Source organism: Opisthorchis viverrini (assembly GCF_000715545.1).
Source record: "Opisthorchis viverrini unplaced genomic scaffold opera_v5_2, whole genome shotgun sequence".
In the NCBI taxonomy this organism is placed as follows: Eukaryota; Metazoa; Platyhelminthes; class Trematoda; order Opisthorchiida; family Opisthorchiidae; genus Opisthorchis; species Opisthorchis viverrini.
Window position 1 is genome coordinate 1,476,791 of NW_008751658.1, and position 17,843 is coordinate 1,494,633.

Consider the following 17,843-nt stretch of genomic DNA (forward strand, 5'->3'; position numbering starts at 1 on the left):
TTGACATTGGGGATAGGCTCAAGGAAACACTCGAAGCTCGGTGATACGTCCATGCTCGGGGCAGTGGTTTATCAGTGAAGATTCCGTCTTGTAAACGAAACCAATCTATATTGAAAAGCCGAGTTAAGGATCGTACTTTCCGTCCTTATTTGAACTCACCAACTCCAGGGAGTCTGGTATCAGCAACCTCTCGGATAGTAGGTTGAACACTTAAATTTTAGGCCACGAGAGCCTAACAAGTAGTGTGGTTAGCACTTAGACACTTAGACAGGGCAGTAAAATTCCCAAATACTACGCAAACCAACTGAATTGAACTTACTGAAATTCTCAAATGTCTTCACACTATCAGAAGCGATTTATCATGCCGCATGACCAACAAATCGTCTACGTATGTATGTACATTTCCCTCAGACTCAAGCTTGCACCAATACAGCTTATTATTCGCTGACTCAGTTTGCTTAGACAAAGATAACGAAGTCAAGTGAGCCACTCCAAACGAATTAGACTCTTAGATGACCAAGCAGTACCAGTATCTGCATGAAAATAATAGTGACCGAATTGCATCTGAGCTCCACTTTCACAAAACTCTCAACCAGCAATTACAAGGCAAATTTGACGGAACCAATCACTCCTTAGGCTGACAAAGATCCTTCGACAACTCATGACCAGTTTCCTGCTTATTACGACTCACCAAGTAGTGAAATTGCCTGAGTTTGTGCAACGCACCAGTTGATGAATACCATAAACTAGAGATCCAGCAAATGAGTATAGGTTAGTCTGTTTTTGCCTTACCCATCAATCTGACGTGGCCAAAGAGACATTTTGGACGAAATTTAAAAGGACTCTGATACGTGCAACGAACATGGTTTGATAACAAAAACTAAAAAAATTCCGAAATCCTCAGTCCAACGACTGCCTTATTTCCACTTTCGTGTAATCAGTGCGTTAGACCATCCATTCATGCAGCGGTATCAAACTTAGCACTAATGCCCGTAAATAGACATTACCTGCAAGTTATTACTAGCACTTCACTGTGCGATACCAAAGGCAACAAATATCAAGCTTTTCGAGGAAAATGAGGTCAGTACGCTGCATGGGATTGGGCATTGCACTGGAAACACACTGAGCGTACAGAGACCATAGGAACGGGCTACTACTTTCTTGAAGGAAACTACTCGCGAGGTTGCTGAAAACTCTTCTAATTTGTGAGTAGTTTTCTCCAGTAAAATATACTGCAATATCTCGATATCGTTCCAACTGAAACATGAGGCGGCCTTGGTGTAGCGCATTCAGCTGAAGAAAATCACTGAATGTAGATTCAGCTGGGAATCAGTTGAATATCTAGCAAAAACCAAACTGACATTGAAATGAATTTGTTTCGCCGGGGCACCACCTTGTTTTACTCGAAGCTGGTCGTACAAGGAAATGGACTGGAATGTGCACAGGTTTCTGGACAGAAATGGAGAGGAAAAAGCTTATGTGTGGCTGGATTCGAAAATCATGGGAAAGCGTCACAATCAGCTTCAACGCCACAGTGAAGTGTTTATGTTGTACAGTGGGTCTAACTGCCACAGTTAACTGAGGGTAGTATTGATGGTTCAGGTAACATAGGTTTTGGTGTTCTGTTCGCTGATCTTTTCATCATTGTTTGGCTGTGTGGTAGCGTGTAGACCCCGATGTTGCCTCAGCCGGTGGAGAAGAGTTTGGTGTTGAATTGACGAGCTCACCGAACAGAGTAACTCCTAGTCTCTCAGCATAACACACCACTTATAAAACCGCTGGAGATTCTGCTACAACCCAATATTGTTTTCGCCCTTCTTGGCTGTCATCAGGCAAGCGTAGTTCCGTAGTTTTCACTTCCCTTAGGTTCTACTTGGATACTGAATTTTACGAAGAATGGTACAGAAAAACGAATCATCTGGGTACTAGTGTTGGAGAGATATGTGTCTGAAGCATCAGCTGATGTGAATAACGGTTGGATCCAGTCATGGAAGCGAACTTTTTTTTGCTGGGAATTTTAGGGGGAAATGTGGATTGGTAGAAACGACTTGTTTGTATGCTTGCTATTAGGAGCATTGCCAAGCCTTCTGTCAAGGTTTCCACTCACTGGTGTCTTTCTTCAAATTACTTATATAGCAACGTAGTTTACAGCTTCCAAAATTCAATGTCACACAGTAACTGAAACTTCTGCGGTTCGTTTGCATCCCCCGAATCTCTATGCTGAATCGGCTTAGTGGAAGCCGATCCACAGGCTTACTAATCAAACAACCAAGGCAGCTGGAACTGACACTGGTGCACTAATTTACCGTGTGGGAGCCTCTCTCGTCCAAGGGGCTTAGCGACCATCATTTTCATGAGGACCGGTGCCCATAGGTACAACCATCGCGCGTTGAAAACCAGTTTGGTTCTCACGTACCTGTCTTTATTCAATCAGAAGCTACAGCCACGGTCTTCACGCCTCATATTTCAAGCACCCTTTCTTCATTAAACATGGTACCAAAGTTTTTTTCCTCTCATGGTACTAAACCTTTGTCCCGGCTCTTGCAAATGGATAGTTAACACTTCATGTCTTCCTCTGACGGATCAATAAGCTGTACCTTTCATTCAAGTGTGTGGATCATCTTCATGGCATGCAGTAAAAGAGGCCAGTTTGGGTGCTTCTCAAATCGATTGGCTCATCTCGCTTTTGATTCCTACTTATTAATTGTCTTTTCTCAGTTCAGTCACCGAAACTGAGCAAAATGAGGTATATTGGAGGCGGCAGCCTTAACCATCCTGTGTTCTGCTTTTCGGTAGCTGTTATTCCTGGGATTTTTCTAAATTCCCCATTATTTGACATCTGAAGGACCTGCTTGTGTAACCGTACTCGCTGCCAACTGATACGAATTTTCTAGTAACATTCAGGACTCCTGATCTTGGCGATAATTAGTAACTACTTGGTGCCGACATCGCAGTCCGTTTAAATGGCGTCGCATCTCATCCGCATTTTGATAATAAAAATTGTGTTGGTTTACCACAAAATGATTTTCCGGAAGCTCAGAACGATCTTTCTAGACATATACAGGGATTCAACTGAATTCCAGGTGCGTCTCCCGTCAAAACCAAATGGTATGCATATTAATACGGCCGAGCATCAACCGACTACACAGCGGAACAATAATGTGGTGAAACAGTGCCACACGGGTATGCCAGCACGGATGAATCACGTTCGATTTCATAATGTGCCGGAGCAAAGGTCAAAAAGTACGCATGTATTTCACGCCCACCCGACGGCCAAGGCACTCCATACACAAGCGCACAGGCAGCTATCTATCATCAACCGAGACAAAAAAAATCAACAGCTCGAGAACCGGTGTGGGCGTGCAGGAAACACTGGTTGGTTGGGAGCAAATCAAACATCAAATACGGACACAAATGAATGATATAAATGGAACTCTGTGTTTGCATTAATACACAATTTTTCTGGCCGCCTTCTTGTCTTCTGACTGTAACCCGGTGGCATCAGGGAAGGTGAAGAGATACAACGCATATGAGTGTATAAGTCGAGTTTCGTGCGATTCCGGTTCAGTTAAGATATGAGCTTCACGGAAACTCGGGGCCTGCGCCTACCTGATGAGTCCAGAGAAGGGTGACACTGGTCGTGGGCTATCGAATAATTTTCAGCAACCTTACGAGTAGCTTGTTACATCTATGCAAGACAAGTCCTTATTGATCAGCATATAAACCAATCAGAACCGAGTATTTTTAGCTCAGTTTTTCTTACCTCATCATGAAGAACATTCTGTGATTACCCTATGGATGCAACTGTATCAGTTTTCCTGTCTCTGTTACAAGCTGTCTCACGCTACCACGCCTGTTGCTCCACCAGAGTGGCCGAGCCAATGCAAGTCAAAGACTGGTATAGGGGTTGCAAACCACATTTGGGAATCCAAGTTTGTCGACTCGCTTTTGTAGTAAACTGGGTATAACGTTCCATGCAATGACGAATTCGTACTGCCTGTTAAACATGGTTATATATTGAGAATGACATTCATGTGTATACACTAAATTCTATTGTTATTGCTTTGTCCTAAATTGTTCTCTAATGCGACCACGAATGTATCTAGAAATATTGTGTCGAAAAGATAACATATAATGGCATCCAGTCACTGAGACAGTATGCCGTCAAAAGCAAAACGCACAATTCAAGGACAGAAGCTTCTTTCGGAGGAAACTTCTCAATCGAGAGGACTACCACCTTCGGTTCGATTTTTTTACTACTCGTAAAAGAGATCGATCTGTAAAATATGCAACTGGTATTCAACACGGATTCCTCTGCTCATCCAAGTTACCAACATTGTCTGGACGGAGTGAAGCAACTTTATCTAAACTCCAGACGAATCATCCATCATTGATGCACAAAAGTGGCCTGTGGTGGTCGGACATGTACACAGCCGCTTAATTCATTGTCATCGCACGTGTTGTTTAAATCAACACGTGGGTTTCATTATCTCGCCTCGAATCGGTGTGGACATGGAGATCCCGTTAGAAATCAGCCCTCCCTAAATCGATCTATAGAAGCCGATAGAAGCCACGATTTGAGGCTTGTACGATTGTATTATTCAATTATTGTGTTTTTACTACCGTATTTGTTGATGAACCTCCATTGGAAGGATTTGACTTGATTTTGGTTTGTAACTCAACGTGACCCAACTGGCTGCTGGAAACAATCAACAATTGTCCTGGATGGCTGGTACTTTCAAACTACGGGCGTTGAAACTTAGGAAAACATGTGTTTCAGCTGACCGTCCCAACCTAGTTTTCTGTGTTTTCTAGCCCTGCTGCCCAAAGGCAGTTTCACTTGAAGTCATATCAAGGCAATATGCCTGACAGATTTCCAACAGAAACAAAAACGTGTCTGTTTTCCTCCCGAAATGTGAAAACTTATTCATTGATCCTCTGAAATGAGGCTAGATATTTGGTCACGTTGACCAGCTCCGCCACTGAGTTGAAGCGCTGGAACTTGCCTGTCCCTTTCCTAAACCTTGTACTATTAAGGCACCTGCCGACGAAACTCCAATGATTTCAATGACCATCGGCTAATTACGGCAGTCAATTGAACAGTAGCCAAATCGATCAATCAATGCGACACTCCGTTTTGCACCTAGAAGGTTTGGCTTCTCACCGGGACATGACCTTAAGCACAGCAACGTGGCTCAACAAAAAAGCGTGGAGTAACGTGAGTTGGAGTGGTCGATTAAAAGATATGATTGGCTTGCTTTGGTGCACTTCAGAGGCCGTAATTTAAAAGTACGAGTAGCATGGTGTGACAAGTTCGCACAGGACAGCCGAATAAATTAAATGGTCAAGGTCACATCCACGTCCCCGTAAGAACCCGTGACTCACTATCACGCGTTTTTCTGTTGGAACAGGTAATTTTGCCGGATCGTGTGGAACGCTTCTGAAAACATTTTGCTCTCAAAAAATAGGTGGATTCACATGGAACTCAAATTACACTCCGTTTCGATGCCAGTACGAACTGTAAACTACTGTTACACATCTATCCATCTTTACAGGCCCTGTTCGATCAAACGAGACACGTTAGCCGACTGCATGACACTGCACACTAATCACGGAACAAGATGTCGAGTGCTACGTACGTGATGCAACTACAATGATAATAGAAGTGCTGAGGTATCGCACGTGGTGGATAACGGCTATCGCGTCAGATGAAGTGTACTAGACCAAAAGTTCAACAAAGTCAATATTCAGTGTGCCAATTTCCGAACTCAGCGTGCTCTGGCAAATTAATTGTGTGAAACAATTAAATCAGCTAATAAAAAGCGGGACAATGAGGTACTGATCTTCTAATTACATCGATAAGCCTCTTAGAATAATTCATAATAAAAGCAACTGACCAACATTTGCAAACTAATTTGGTTTTGCGAGAGACTCACATGGAACCCACTGAATCTCTTTTGGTTTTGCGAGAGACTCACATGGAACCCAGCTGAATCTCTCGTTTGTGACGTTTCCAGTAGTACATTACAAAAAGCTGACCCACATTCGAGAGGACGATTACGGCCAAGCCCATAAAGTGATCCCTATACACAAAAGGCATAAGATGTCAGAGGACTAGGCACAACGGAACACACGCGATACTCCGACTTTATCCTGTTGCCGGACGCGGAAACTTGTTTGAACACCCAGTTCAAAGTGGGGATCACGAAGCAGATGAAATCAGTCATAGCATCGGGAATACGTGAGATTCAGAGCATACGGGTGCAGTTCGATGCCAATCCAGATGTCATGATTGTTTTCCGGCGCAACAAAATATACACCAGGCATTACCCCACCAGGAAGAATTGGGATGCAAGCTTCACTTAACTAGATTTGACTGTGGGGTGGAGTTAGCCAACATTGTGCTCGTAAGACTGTTTACCTTACCTCTCGCGAGCCTGACATCATGATTAGGGACTGGAATGATCACTTGCAGCCTTCGACATTGCTGACCGGTATTTTGCACGTTTTTATGTTCGAGCCACGATCCTACGACTATATCAGAAATACGGTGCAATTTTCAGTGATGGCCTTGGACGCTGCTTGAAGGCGAAGGTGGTGTTCCACTTACACCCGAATGTCAAGCCAATTTTCATACCGAAAATGCCAATACCACATACGGCCTTGTATACTCTCAACGCCTTGTGGGCTGTCAGAAAACTGAATGGTGTAGTGTGGATCCGTGTCTGTTACTCTACAGGTTCGAGTGAGGCCTTAGATTATCCCCAACATCCACTATCTGATGCTTTCTTGAAGATGAACGGTGGCACGTATTTCACGAAGCCTATTTGTGAGTTGAGGATGAGGAAAATCCAGAGGTGTTTTGACAAGTAACTTATTATGGCCTGTTTCAGTACATGCGATTACCATTCGGAGTGAAAACTGGGCCAGCAGTGCTTCAATAGATTATGGAGACGTGGTGCATTGTGAACGGAGTCGCTACATAGCTGGACGGCATTGTCGTCGACCAAACAAGAGTTTTAAATTCTCCTAGATGCCGTCCTTCAACAGAAACAAGTCTATGGTTTCCGGCCGGATAAGTGAGAATGCAAATTTCTCTTTAACTGTGACGATGTCGGTGAAATCGCCGTCGACCCGACCGTCAAACTTCGATGTAATCGTGAGAATGCCCTCACAGTTCGACGTTTCTGAGCTCATGTCATTTTTCGGGTCGATTAGCTACTACGGCGTTTTCCTACCAATTATCAATCGGTTAAGCGAACCCATGAATCAGCTCCTGACGAAGGCCGACACGACTATCAGTCTGTATTTGAGGTGAAAAGACTAGTGCAGTCTGTTTCACCCCTCAGGTACCTAACTACAGGCGCACCGAACCACGTATTTAAAGCAGTCATAACCCACTAATTCTCCAAAGTAGAAGGCGATCGCCAATGCTGTAATATCTCTGGCTAAGTGCATCGGAACTACGGTCATACTGAAATAGAAGCATTGGTCATCATTTTTGGTGTGAGAAAGCTTCGAAAAATGCTTTACGGTGGGCAGCTCCCGCCAGTGATGGGTGACTACACTTGGCTCCAAGAGAGGAATTCCGATCTACACAGCCAACCACAAAACGATCCCTTTTGGTTAACCTTACCATAAAGCGTGCCTCAACATTGAACAGAGATTCTCAGTACCTTAGAAGATACGGCTGTCGTTTGCCAGATGTCCGCGCCACAATGTTGGAGACTATAAGAATTATAATAATCCTTGAGCTGCGGCGGTGTTTAGTTGTCATGCTTCCGGAAGCGCGAGGGATGATATACTGCAAAATTGCACAAGCCTAGACAGGAATAGTGAAAATGGTATAAACCAACTGCTGGGGACTTTCGACTTCGTTCGTGATGCCATCATAAATGACAACGTAGTGAACAAAGCTATAGAGTACCATCAAACCACTTACTTGGTCAAGAACCTAAATTTCAGGAGAACTGAGGCAACTATTTGTGATGCAAAGTTCGTTGTCTATTGTCGGTGATTACCTTTTTTTCGGAAAGTGATAATCTTTCCCACCAAGCTTCGCCATTAGATCTAGCCTCAGTTCCGTAGTAGATATCCGGATATAAGCCACATGACAACCCTTGCTCGTAGCTTGTCTATTGGTTGGGTATGGATGTTAGGAGGAATTCCACACGGATCCGGCTTGACTGCACCCAGTCAGGTGCTGCTACGGCCGAAAAGCCTATCCCGCGCAAGATCGGCCAGAAGTTGAGGACGCTTGCCGGTCCGGCATCAAGCCAAGATCTGATTGGTCGAAAGTTCTGACCCCACAGCCAATCATGACCAACTATTGGCCGAATGCCGGTTGTCAATGTCGCACCTAGGTGTCAGAATTTCCAGAAAGTTGTCGCCGCTTGGACTGTGTATACGGAGCACAGTACAAGTGCTCTTGACTTCGTTTTGGGCGTTGTTGAGTGATGCTTCTTCCATCATTAAATTTCTGCAGCTGGAGCCTGCATTCGGCTACAAAAATAGTCATGTGACAAGTTTGCAGAATGAGTAGCTGACCTGAGAAGGAGCAAGGTATTGCACCTTCAGTCCTCTTGGAGTGTGATGGGGAATTTCTTCACAATTTCTGAGTGAGCTTCAAATTGAAAACCTTTGACAGGGATTTGAAAATTTTACTTGAGGGCTCCAACACTGAAATCTCCGAGCCAACCGACTACTTACGCACATAAAAAAGCAACCGGGTGATTGCCAAAAGAGCAGAACAATTCGTAAACCTTACAAATTACAAGGAAACTTCCACTGCGCGCTATAGCTGTATTACAAGCACTGGTTCGTTGTTCCATCAAAAATGGTAAAATAATTTGCTTTTTTTAAAAAAAAAACAAGTTCAGATGACCGTAGTAAGCTGTAAAAATGTGAAAGACTGCTGAATCTGAATGGAGATACACAAAAAGAGATAATAGTATCAGTAGACTTGCAACTATGAAATGTGGCTTACAGTGTTAACATTGGCGAAATAAAAGTAATTTAAAGCATAGAGGCAAGTCGTTCCAAACGGTCACGAGCTCGATAAAGGTAGGCTTCGGTCTCCCAGACCATTTGCAACAGCTCCTTAGTATCAGTAGTGTCTAGGGTAATGTGAAGTGAAATGCGAGGACTGAATCGGAAGAATGGTACACCGAGAGACGCACACCATGCACTGGCACGATCAACGACAGGACCTATAAAGCAAAAGGGGTTTGAGAAATCGTGAAGGATTCATGGACCCAGATTCGAAGGACTATCGGCTATCGACCAAGAAAGACTGTTGTATCGACATACCTTCTGTCATGGTGGCAACTTCAACTATGATTCGACCGAGAGAGCTGAAACCCATGGCTGATCGAAATGTTTCCATTAATGACTGAGGTCGGAATACATCAACTGTTTCGATAGGTTCTACTGGCATTCGCCCTGTCCCCAAGGAGACAACGACGGCCAGCGGGGTGGGTGGTTTATCCTGCGAACAGAAGACAGAATTGTGTGCATCATAGCAAACGTATCTGACACAGGTTTACCTAAACGAGAAGGCTAGCCGAACTGCACACTAAGTTCTGTAAAATGAACAAAGATCACCATGATTTGCGATTTATCCACAGTAAAACGTTCGCAACCTTTGTTCTGTGAAACAAGCTGGCAGAATAATTCAGCTTAGCTCGAAACAGGAATGCGACAAACAACAGAATGTACGTCGGAACAAGTGAAAACAACCATTTTTAAAAAAATCACTCTGAATTCAAATATGCGTTCTAGATGTCACTTTTACTTTGACTAAGTGAGCGAGAAGGTGATATGATGATTGCTCAAAGCCAATCTCAGGTGTGTGCTAGTTGGAGGAACTCTGGGTTTCTGAGAGCGCAAACTTGCTCACTCTATTCAAATTATGTGGCTGGTAACTTTGCTAAGTAATTCACCTACCCATGATAGGACAAGGGTTCACTAGCTCAAATTGCGAGCCAATAGGGCAATCACCAAATAGAACCTAACCAACAGTGCACACATTACGAGATGCAGGCTGGATTCGGTACTCAGCAACACATGGCACGCGGTCAATGAAGGAATAACCACTGGGGCCAAAGTCTACCTGTACGGTATGGATAATAAAAGCATGAAAAGGAATTCAAACTTTCAGTGATATTTCAATTTAGTTCCCCGAACAGTCTGTTGACTGACGGTTTTGAAGTTTACCTTGGATGAGATTTATGTCGAGGGAATTGGTACAACTGTGAACGGGTTATAAACTCTCAGTCGACGTCTCCCGGATGAAAGTATAACCAACCTGTAGCTGTTGCACCATCTGCATTTCCTGGATTTCAGTGAGCAAATCCAGCGTGGGATTGTTTGAGATTAATCCACCGTCGAGAAAACGACCGCAAGGTCTGAAGTAAGTGGGGGCAGCTCCGGTGGCCCGTGCGGCCCGCCAAACAAGCTGCAAGGTATCGACAAAATTAATATATGACGAAGTGTACATACATATTGAAGAGCATGAAATTGTTCAGAGAATCAAAATGTTGATTGAGAAGAGCTTTTAGGCCGTCTGAGATCACATGGCTCCCATTCCACCGATTATAAGGCGCAGTAGATCATAATTTCAACCTATCTTTCATGTGTGATCGACGAACTACGATAACTCCAAAGGTACTTTGGTCACATAGCTACTTTATAAAAGAACATAGTAGGTCTCTACAGATAAGCGGGAATACCAACCAGCACTTTTATCGGTAAGCAAACGACGGCAAGAAGCGATGCTATTATCCTTCCGTGAAAAGATAAGTTGCCAATATGCTGGGGACCCCATAAGGATGTGATAAATGAAAGCCCCATGCACAGATTTCGTGCGGATGAAGGATATGTTCCTGAACAGGACATAGAGACACGTTCTATAAAAGTGGCGCCGGGAGGATATATGTTACAGGGAGTGCGCGACTGGAAATTCAAAGAGGAAGCGATATTACAACAAGCGTTGGAAGAAAAACAGAGAAACTTCAAAATTACAAATCCTATATGCGTCATCCGAAGGTGAACAAAATGCCTATTTCAGGAGGGAAACAAACAGAAATGAATGGCCACATGCACCGTGGAAAAAAAGATCGAAATCCAATCAAGAGTGAAAAACATCTAACATAGTAGTATTTGATGATCAAAACAAACAAGTCCAAGTTACGTTGGTGGAGAACTTTGAGCATGACGCCATCCATACCAAAACTCACATGCTGCTCACTATGTCATGTGATATATACATGAATGGCAACTCGGTTGAATTGAGAACATAAGGACAAGAACTGCAAGTAACGATACAGAAGAATGACCGAGCAGATCGCGTGGATGCACGCGATTACACGCTTTTTCCATGCAACTTTTTGTTTAAATAGTACCATCCACTTAGGATTTGGAATCTAAACGAGACAAACTGAAGAAAGCCACCACAAATACCCGGGGCGGTGCGGCGACTAAGAAAACGTAGAACAATCGATCATTTAGATCACTCTTCTGTGGCTGTTTCCACCTTCGAATAGTTGTGTTGCAAGCTGACCAACCATTGAATCATCACGTGCAGTGAAACATTACGAGATTAAGGCATAGGCTTCTAAGTGGCGTCGAGGAGATACGCCCCCGACACTTGAAAGTATGCTTGGATGACAAGGCAGTATTTCAACACTCATGTTGACTCCAGATTGCATGGCAGCCACATGCAGACAGGGTAGCAGAAATGAATATTTTGGGTCTGTAAAGTGCCTTCAGTTTACCACTGATACAAACGAACTCTGGTACGACGAATCCACTTTTGAGAACGTGAGATGTGCAGTTAAAGGCAGTACAAGAGGAATCTTTCTCTAACGTACACCGAATAGGCCTACCACTTCCCCACATTATGCAGAATGCAAAATGCATGTATAATCCCCATGAAAACTCCACATCTTCGGGATCCGTTTACTAGGGTAGTCTAACTTCTGTTATTACGCATACCACTAGAAAGCCATTCATCCCATCTACAAGCAAAACGAAAGTATGGGCCAACCAGCTCACATGATGCAACTATCCCAATATGCAAATAACGGCAAGGAACAAGTACATTTCACGACATTATTGACAGATCTTTAGAATATTTCAGCGGTGACATCATCCAATGGGTTCGTAACCCTAACGGCCATCAAGCTTGTCGAGCCTGAGAAAGTTGGTTTTAGCGAAATATACTTATTTGAAAACCAATTTGGTTTTGCATGATTCACGTGGGACTCAACTGAACTAAGTCAGTTTTAACTTGAGTAGAAAAATCTGCGCCACGCATGATATTATGCAAATAAAAAAGTCAAAGCGTATCTGCTAGCATGCATTCAGACAGAGGACGCCTCAACTGATAATGGTCCTCACATATCACACTATCCATTTTTCAGTGCTTTGCAAACAGGTGTGCTCAGTTTCTCGGAAATTAAACGTTTCATGATGGGAAATAAAGAAGTAGAGGCTGGATGCCCAGTTACAGTGTATGTATCCAATACTAAGCTATACGCTTTTCCATAACGATCAGCGACCAAAAGATGTACACGACTGTGATATTTTGAAAGCACGGTATAAGGACCTTCAAATCCACCAAATATGCGGTCGGATTGGACATTCAAAGCAAATCGTAGCATTGTACTTCATCGTGACGAAAGAGCCATGTCGAGGCAGTTAGGAAATCAGTAAGTCATCTCAGCACCACCTTCTCCTAGAGGAATTTTTGTGTTAGTAAAGGATGGCAGTAAGTAAATTTGAGTGATACGTACCTTCTGATTTGTCTTGAACAAACCTGATAAACACAGAACTGAATGTTTTGTCTTCGAATGCCACTAAACCGGTGTATGGAAGTTTGAGGCTGGCCCATTTTGCTTCATTATACCCTCATCCAATCTATCGATTCCACTCTCCGGCCTCCACCAAGCAAGCTTTGCCATTGTGCTAAACATAACTCCATTACTCTGACAGACCAAAAGTGGAAAAATAACACCGGGCGAACAATTAAGCCTGGTTCCGTCAACCCTGGAGGCCTGACTGTGCGGTCACTTAGCACACCAAGTGAAAGTCAGAACCACTGGTCAAGTGCACGACACAGTCAATAAGGTCACTAGAGTACCTGCTCAGAGAAACAGCCTACAGGACCGTCCAAAATCCCTTTCTCATGCATGGAAGTCTCTCGGTGAGATAAGTTTCCTAGAACCCGAAAGAGCATGCAACGCTTTTACAATAAGATCTACCTGGAAAACGTATTGGTTGTTTATCTTGTTCTCCGATCAGTTTTCGACTGCGTTGGCTTTGTTTGAGTCGTTTCAGTCTCGGGCAACATTTCTAGCTATGACTGCGTTCATACGCTTTGGTATCACTGACAGCAAGCACTGCAGACTACCTTTTACTCGTCCCAAACTCAAAGTTTCACTGGATTAGTTAGTGATATTGTCATTCATTTTCACAACAACCCAAAATTTCAAGATCGTTGGAACTGTTCGCACCATATGAGATTATTACGTGATGGGAAAGTATTAAGATGAGCAATCGCAGAGCTGGAAGGAGAAGAGAACAGGTAGACTACATCATGGAAAGGGTCATACAGCACATGCCTCAATCATTGACATTTCGCGAGAAAAGTTTAGCATGGTAATCCCCAGCAGCATCCCATATTTACGATTCATTGTGAGAAGAAAGTATTTAATTGAACTCAAATAGTGAGATAACCTCCGATTGTTCTATGTACCTGAAAACCGTATGAATTGAAGGTAACTTATTTGCCGCATAAAAGTGGAGATTAGGAAGACTCCTGAGTGCAACCCCTCTTCCTCGATCCACAGAAAACTTCCAAATTTCACCGAATGAAGGCTTGAACATCCCCAAAGTACGTTTCATCACCAATCGAGGTGAAATTGCCAAGCTCATCAAACAGACCAACAACCAAACAGCGCACCCGAGCTACCTACATTCCACAACATAGCTAATCCCCGAAGTATACTTCATAATTGATTTACTTAATCGATTAGTTTAAGAACTGAAACCTTATAACAACCAGAACCGGGACCAACAACAAAAACAGCTTGAAACAATAAACATCAGACTAACCTGTTCGGCATCCGTGATAATAGGATCAAATTTGTGACCACACTCGCTCTCGACTGGGGGTTCCGGGGGAGCAGATTCACCAGAGTTCAGGAATCCAGATGCACTCAAGAGGAAATTGAGTACAGATGATGAACTTGAAATTGAAGAACTCTTTTCCGAGGGAACGACATTCGATGAAACACTGGGCCGTCTTCCTGGTTCTGCAGTTTCACAACCGAGTTCTTGCTGCCTCTTCTTAAGCAGTTCGTGTAGACGAAGTCGGGGTGACGTGTAGTTACGAAACATGTGAAACACCGGAGGACATCGGTCACTCAAAAGCGTGGTTACTGCAACCCTGAAATTCATAGAAAAACAAATGAAATATGTTTGACAGAGTAAATCCGGCACAATAAAGATCCGGAGAATAATGATGGCGCCATTTACGTCGAGATGACGATCACCATAGATCGGCTTCTACCTGCTACGCTTGCACAAAGCTAACAAGCCGAGTAAGCAAAAATGGTTCGTCAAAATATGCAGTGGAAAATGATATCAGATGCACAAGCAAAGTCTGAGGCAAGCTGGGAGATACAATGCTTGGTGAGCTGGCTTGGGCGGAAGAAAAAACTCGTAGTCAAGCCAGGCGATCGCGGCACCCATTGAATCCAGCTGTAGGAAACCTGGCATTTGTCATCGAGGCAAATTGAATAGCGTATCTGAGATTTTGCAACTTTTTGACCCTATGATCCAATCGTGATTTCCTCAGAGGCCCGTTCATCGAAACTGATGCAACAATCGAGCAAGTGAGGAGCTTACAGACTTCACTGACTCCGTTTGAATTGTCGGGTGCGTTCGGTGACAGCATTTCCTGAGGCATAATCTTGTACATGATTCATCCGAATTTTCCACCCATTTCGTTCATTTCAAAAAAAGACAGCAATATCATCTACATACTCCGGGATCCACCATATTAGGACTTTGACTGTGGTGTTTACGGGGGCTTCCGTTATTATCTCACCATTTCAGCCGGAATTTGGGGAATGCCTCTCTCTGTCGAACGGGACGACTTGTAGTAGGTAGGACTCCGGGGAACCCTTTACACGCTCTGACATGCAAAGAGGCAGCAGTTGTAACTATCTACGGGATGTATGAAATGTTTATATTCACACCACTCTCCTTTGGACGGTCATCCTCCTGTTCTGGCGTGATTATTTCGGTGAGCCCACACTAAACGGAAGCGCTGGACTCAAGTTTCGCTCTTATTAGAGCTAATCAGCAGTGCATATCCAAAGGCCGGACATCTGACATGCGAGGCGAACGTGTTACCACTACTCCACCAACGTACGTTGGACGCATCCGAATTTTCACGTCTGAACAGGCGAACGTGTTCACGCTTGAACGATGTAACTGGTGTGCCTGACGCATCCAACGACGACCCAGTAACTGTCCTGGCTGTGACGATCAACTAAACCGCCTGTCAGGACCTCCCAGTCAATCAGTCATTGCTCACTGGGTTTCAAGCGCCTGTAACGCTACCTGAATATGAACAGAATACCTATCCCACAAAACCCCAGAACTGTATGAAATGTGTTTGAAAATCACCGTTAAAATTCCCATATCGGAGCCTGTCAGCGGTGTAACATCGGTGGGGCAAAGATCCGGACACTGGACCTTCGATATGCGTGTGAAGGACGCCCTGTCACATGATATTCAGATTCATGATGCGTTAACACCTGATCATGCGTAAAGCAGTAAAGAAAATTCACCTGAGTATATCCAGGTAGCCGATAAAAAACGACACGGATAGTCAGAACGGTGTTCATTGAAAGTGATAAAGGTAATACACAATCGTGACCAAGTGTATGAATCTTACGGAGAGCTGGGGCTGGAAACACTAAAAAAAAGTTACCACGATATGGTGTTCTACTATTCAAGCCCGAGAAGGGTCCTGGCAAAGGCAGGGCCAACACATTGCGGTAATCCTCACGCTATAGTGACAGTCACTGGGACTGACAAGATCAAATCCTGTAGCAGAGGCGAACGGAACAACCGTTTCTCTAGGCAGGTTTGTTTGAAAAGCATAAATTATTTAAGCATCGTACTAGGGAGTGGGTGACTAAGTCATCATGCTTGTTTTGTTGAACGGGCAAAAAGCCAGCCAGTGCAATGGCGATCGGAGCTCCAGTGATAAATTCCGTTTGTGAATTTGTTATTGAGGAAATTTCACTGAGAACGACTGAGGATAGATATCCATTGAGCTGAGAGGAAAATTTGCATGCAGAACAGTGTGAAACCCTTCCCCCCAGAGAGTCCTTACCTAATTCCTTTCAAGTCTGTCATTTTTGTGTTCTCTCCCATTTCACGCCGCATTATCTTCTCCCACTCATCGGACGAATACGGGCGTTTGCCGCAAAACACGGTGTCCTTGAACGTGAACAGCAGGTTGCGGCAGCAACGCAAGCATTTGCCACGGAGAAGCATCAACGCCAGGATACCACCGCTAGATGTACCTAAAATGAGTGATTGTAAATTATGACTGGTAATGAAGTGAGCTGATTAGGTGTTGGAAGTCAAGAGGAGAAAGAAAAGCGTGTTCAAGGCCATGCTAGAAATTACAGTAACAAAATATGGTTATGCTGAACAGTACTGAAGATCGAAAGCCAACTGAGCTAGAAAACTAAGCCAAACAAGACAAGGAAGCAGTATGGTCAGGAACCGCAGTAGGGTCAGGAGTGAATAAGCGAACACAGCAAGGCTGTAACCTAATAATAGGGGAGGAACATATACTGGTGAATGTCTCTAAAAATGATGAGCTGATGCAGAAACATGGGAGACGGCTATTGAACAGACGTTTCCGCATGGGCTAATTCGGGTGGAAAGTAAACATGAGAAAAAACAAGCTTTTAAGAAAATAAGAGATCCGTTGTCCTAGATGCTTCAGCAGTGCCAGGCAGGCCACCGAAATGAACGGCGTTTGGTCGATTGACAAAGAATTCTTGGTACATGAGATACCCAACAAGTACCCACTGTATTCGAATTTAATCGGACGTACATCCAAGCAGCTTGGAAACAATGCTATCATCGTATTAGTTTGCACTGATGATGCAAACGTTTTTCCTCAGCCGATGGGATTCTCAAAGCTACAAACAAACGTATACTTTGTCCTTGTTCAATTAAGTGCCTAAAAAACCCGACATCTTTGAACTCAAACAATTTAATCCGGTCGAAAGGATTAATTAATGACACTACAACCACAATGAAATGAAATGCTGTCGACTAATACGAGTGCTGACGCATGACGATTGAGTAGCAAAAAACTTGTAACCCAAAACGAATGGGTCATGCGCTGGTGAAATCACTCAACTGCACTGATTGCAACACAAAAAACTTCCAAGCCGAGGAGACATACCGAATTCCATGCGAAAACTATTTTAACAGTATAGTACAGAATAAGATTGTTTGCTGTTAAAATAAACGCTATGGGATATATGCATTTTTCTCGTCACAGCCCATGTATCGCGAGTTGCATTGGTCAGAAACGAAGATTAAGATACAGTGCATCCAACCGCCTCTTGGTTCAGGAGATACAAAGAAGTACGAGATAGGGTGCCCACGTGCTGGAGGTTACATAGCTTGCACAGTTTTGGGTTGATTGCTGATGTGAACAGCTGTGACAGAGCCTGCTGACTGCGTAATTGCCTCAGGTCCGTCCGGATCCTGATTCCGGAACAGAGCAGCTGCCGCAGTGA

General features: G+C 43.8%; 1 protein-coding gene across 1 annotated transcript in view; it reads right to left on the reverse strand.

Annotated features, from left to right (window-relative positions):
- Nucleotides 1–8,653: 8,653 nt before the first annotated feature.
- The window catches only part of T265_00196 (hypothetical protein), a gene marked incomplete at both ends in the record, with an annotated part of 38,895 nt that continues 29,705 nt past the window's right edge, over nucleotides 8,654–17,843 (reverse strand). The window contains 5 exons of the mRNA XM_009163904.1: nucleotides 8,654–9,209; nucleotides 9,310–9,487; nucleotides 10,307–10,456; nucleotides 14,116–14,449; nucleotides 16,412–16,604. Of these exons, the coding sequence (XP_009162168.1) occupies nucleotides 9,016–9,209; nucleotides 9,310–9,487; nucleotides 10,307–10,456; nucleotides 14,116–14,449; nucleotides 16,412–16,604 (1,049 nt within the window). The remainder of the gene's footprint in view (nucleotides 9,210–9,309; nucleotides 9,488–10,306; nucleotides 10,457–14,115; nucleotides 14,450–16,411; nucleotides 16,605–17,843) is intronic.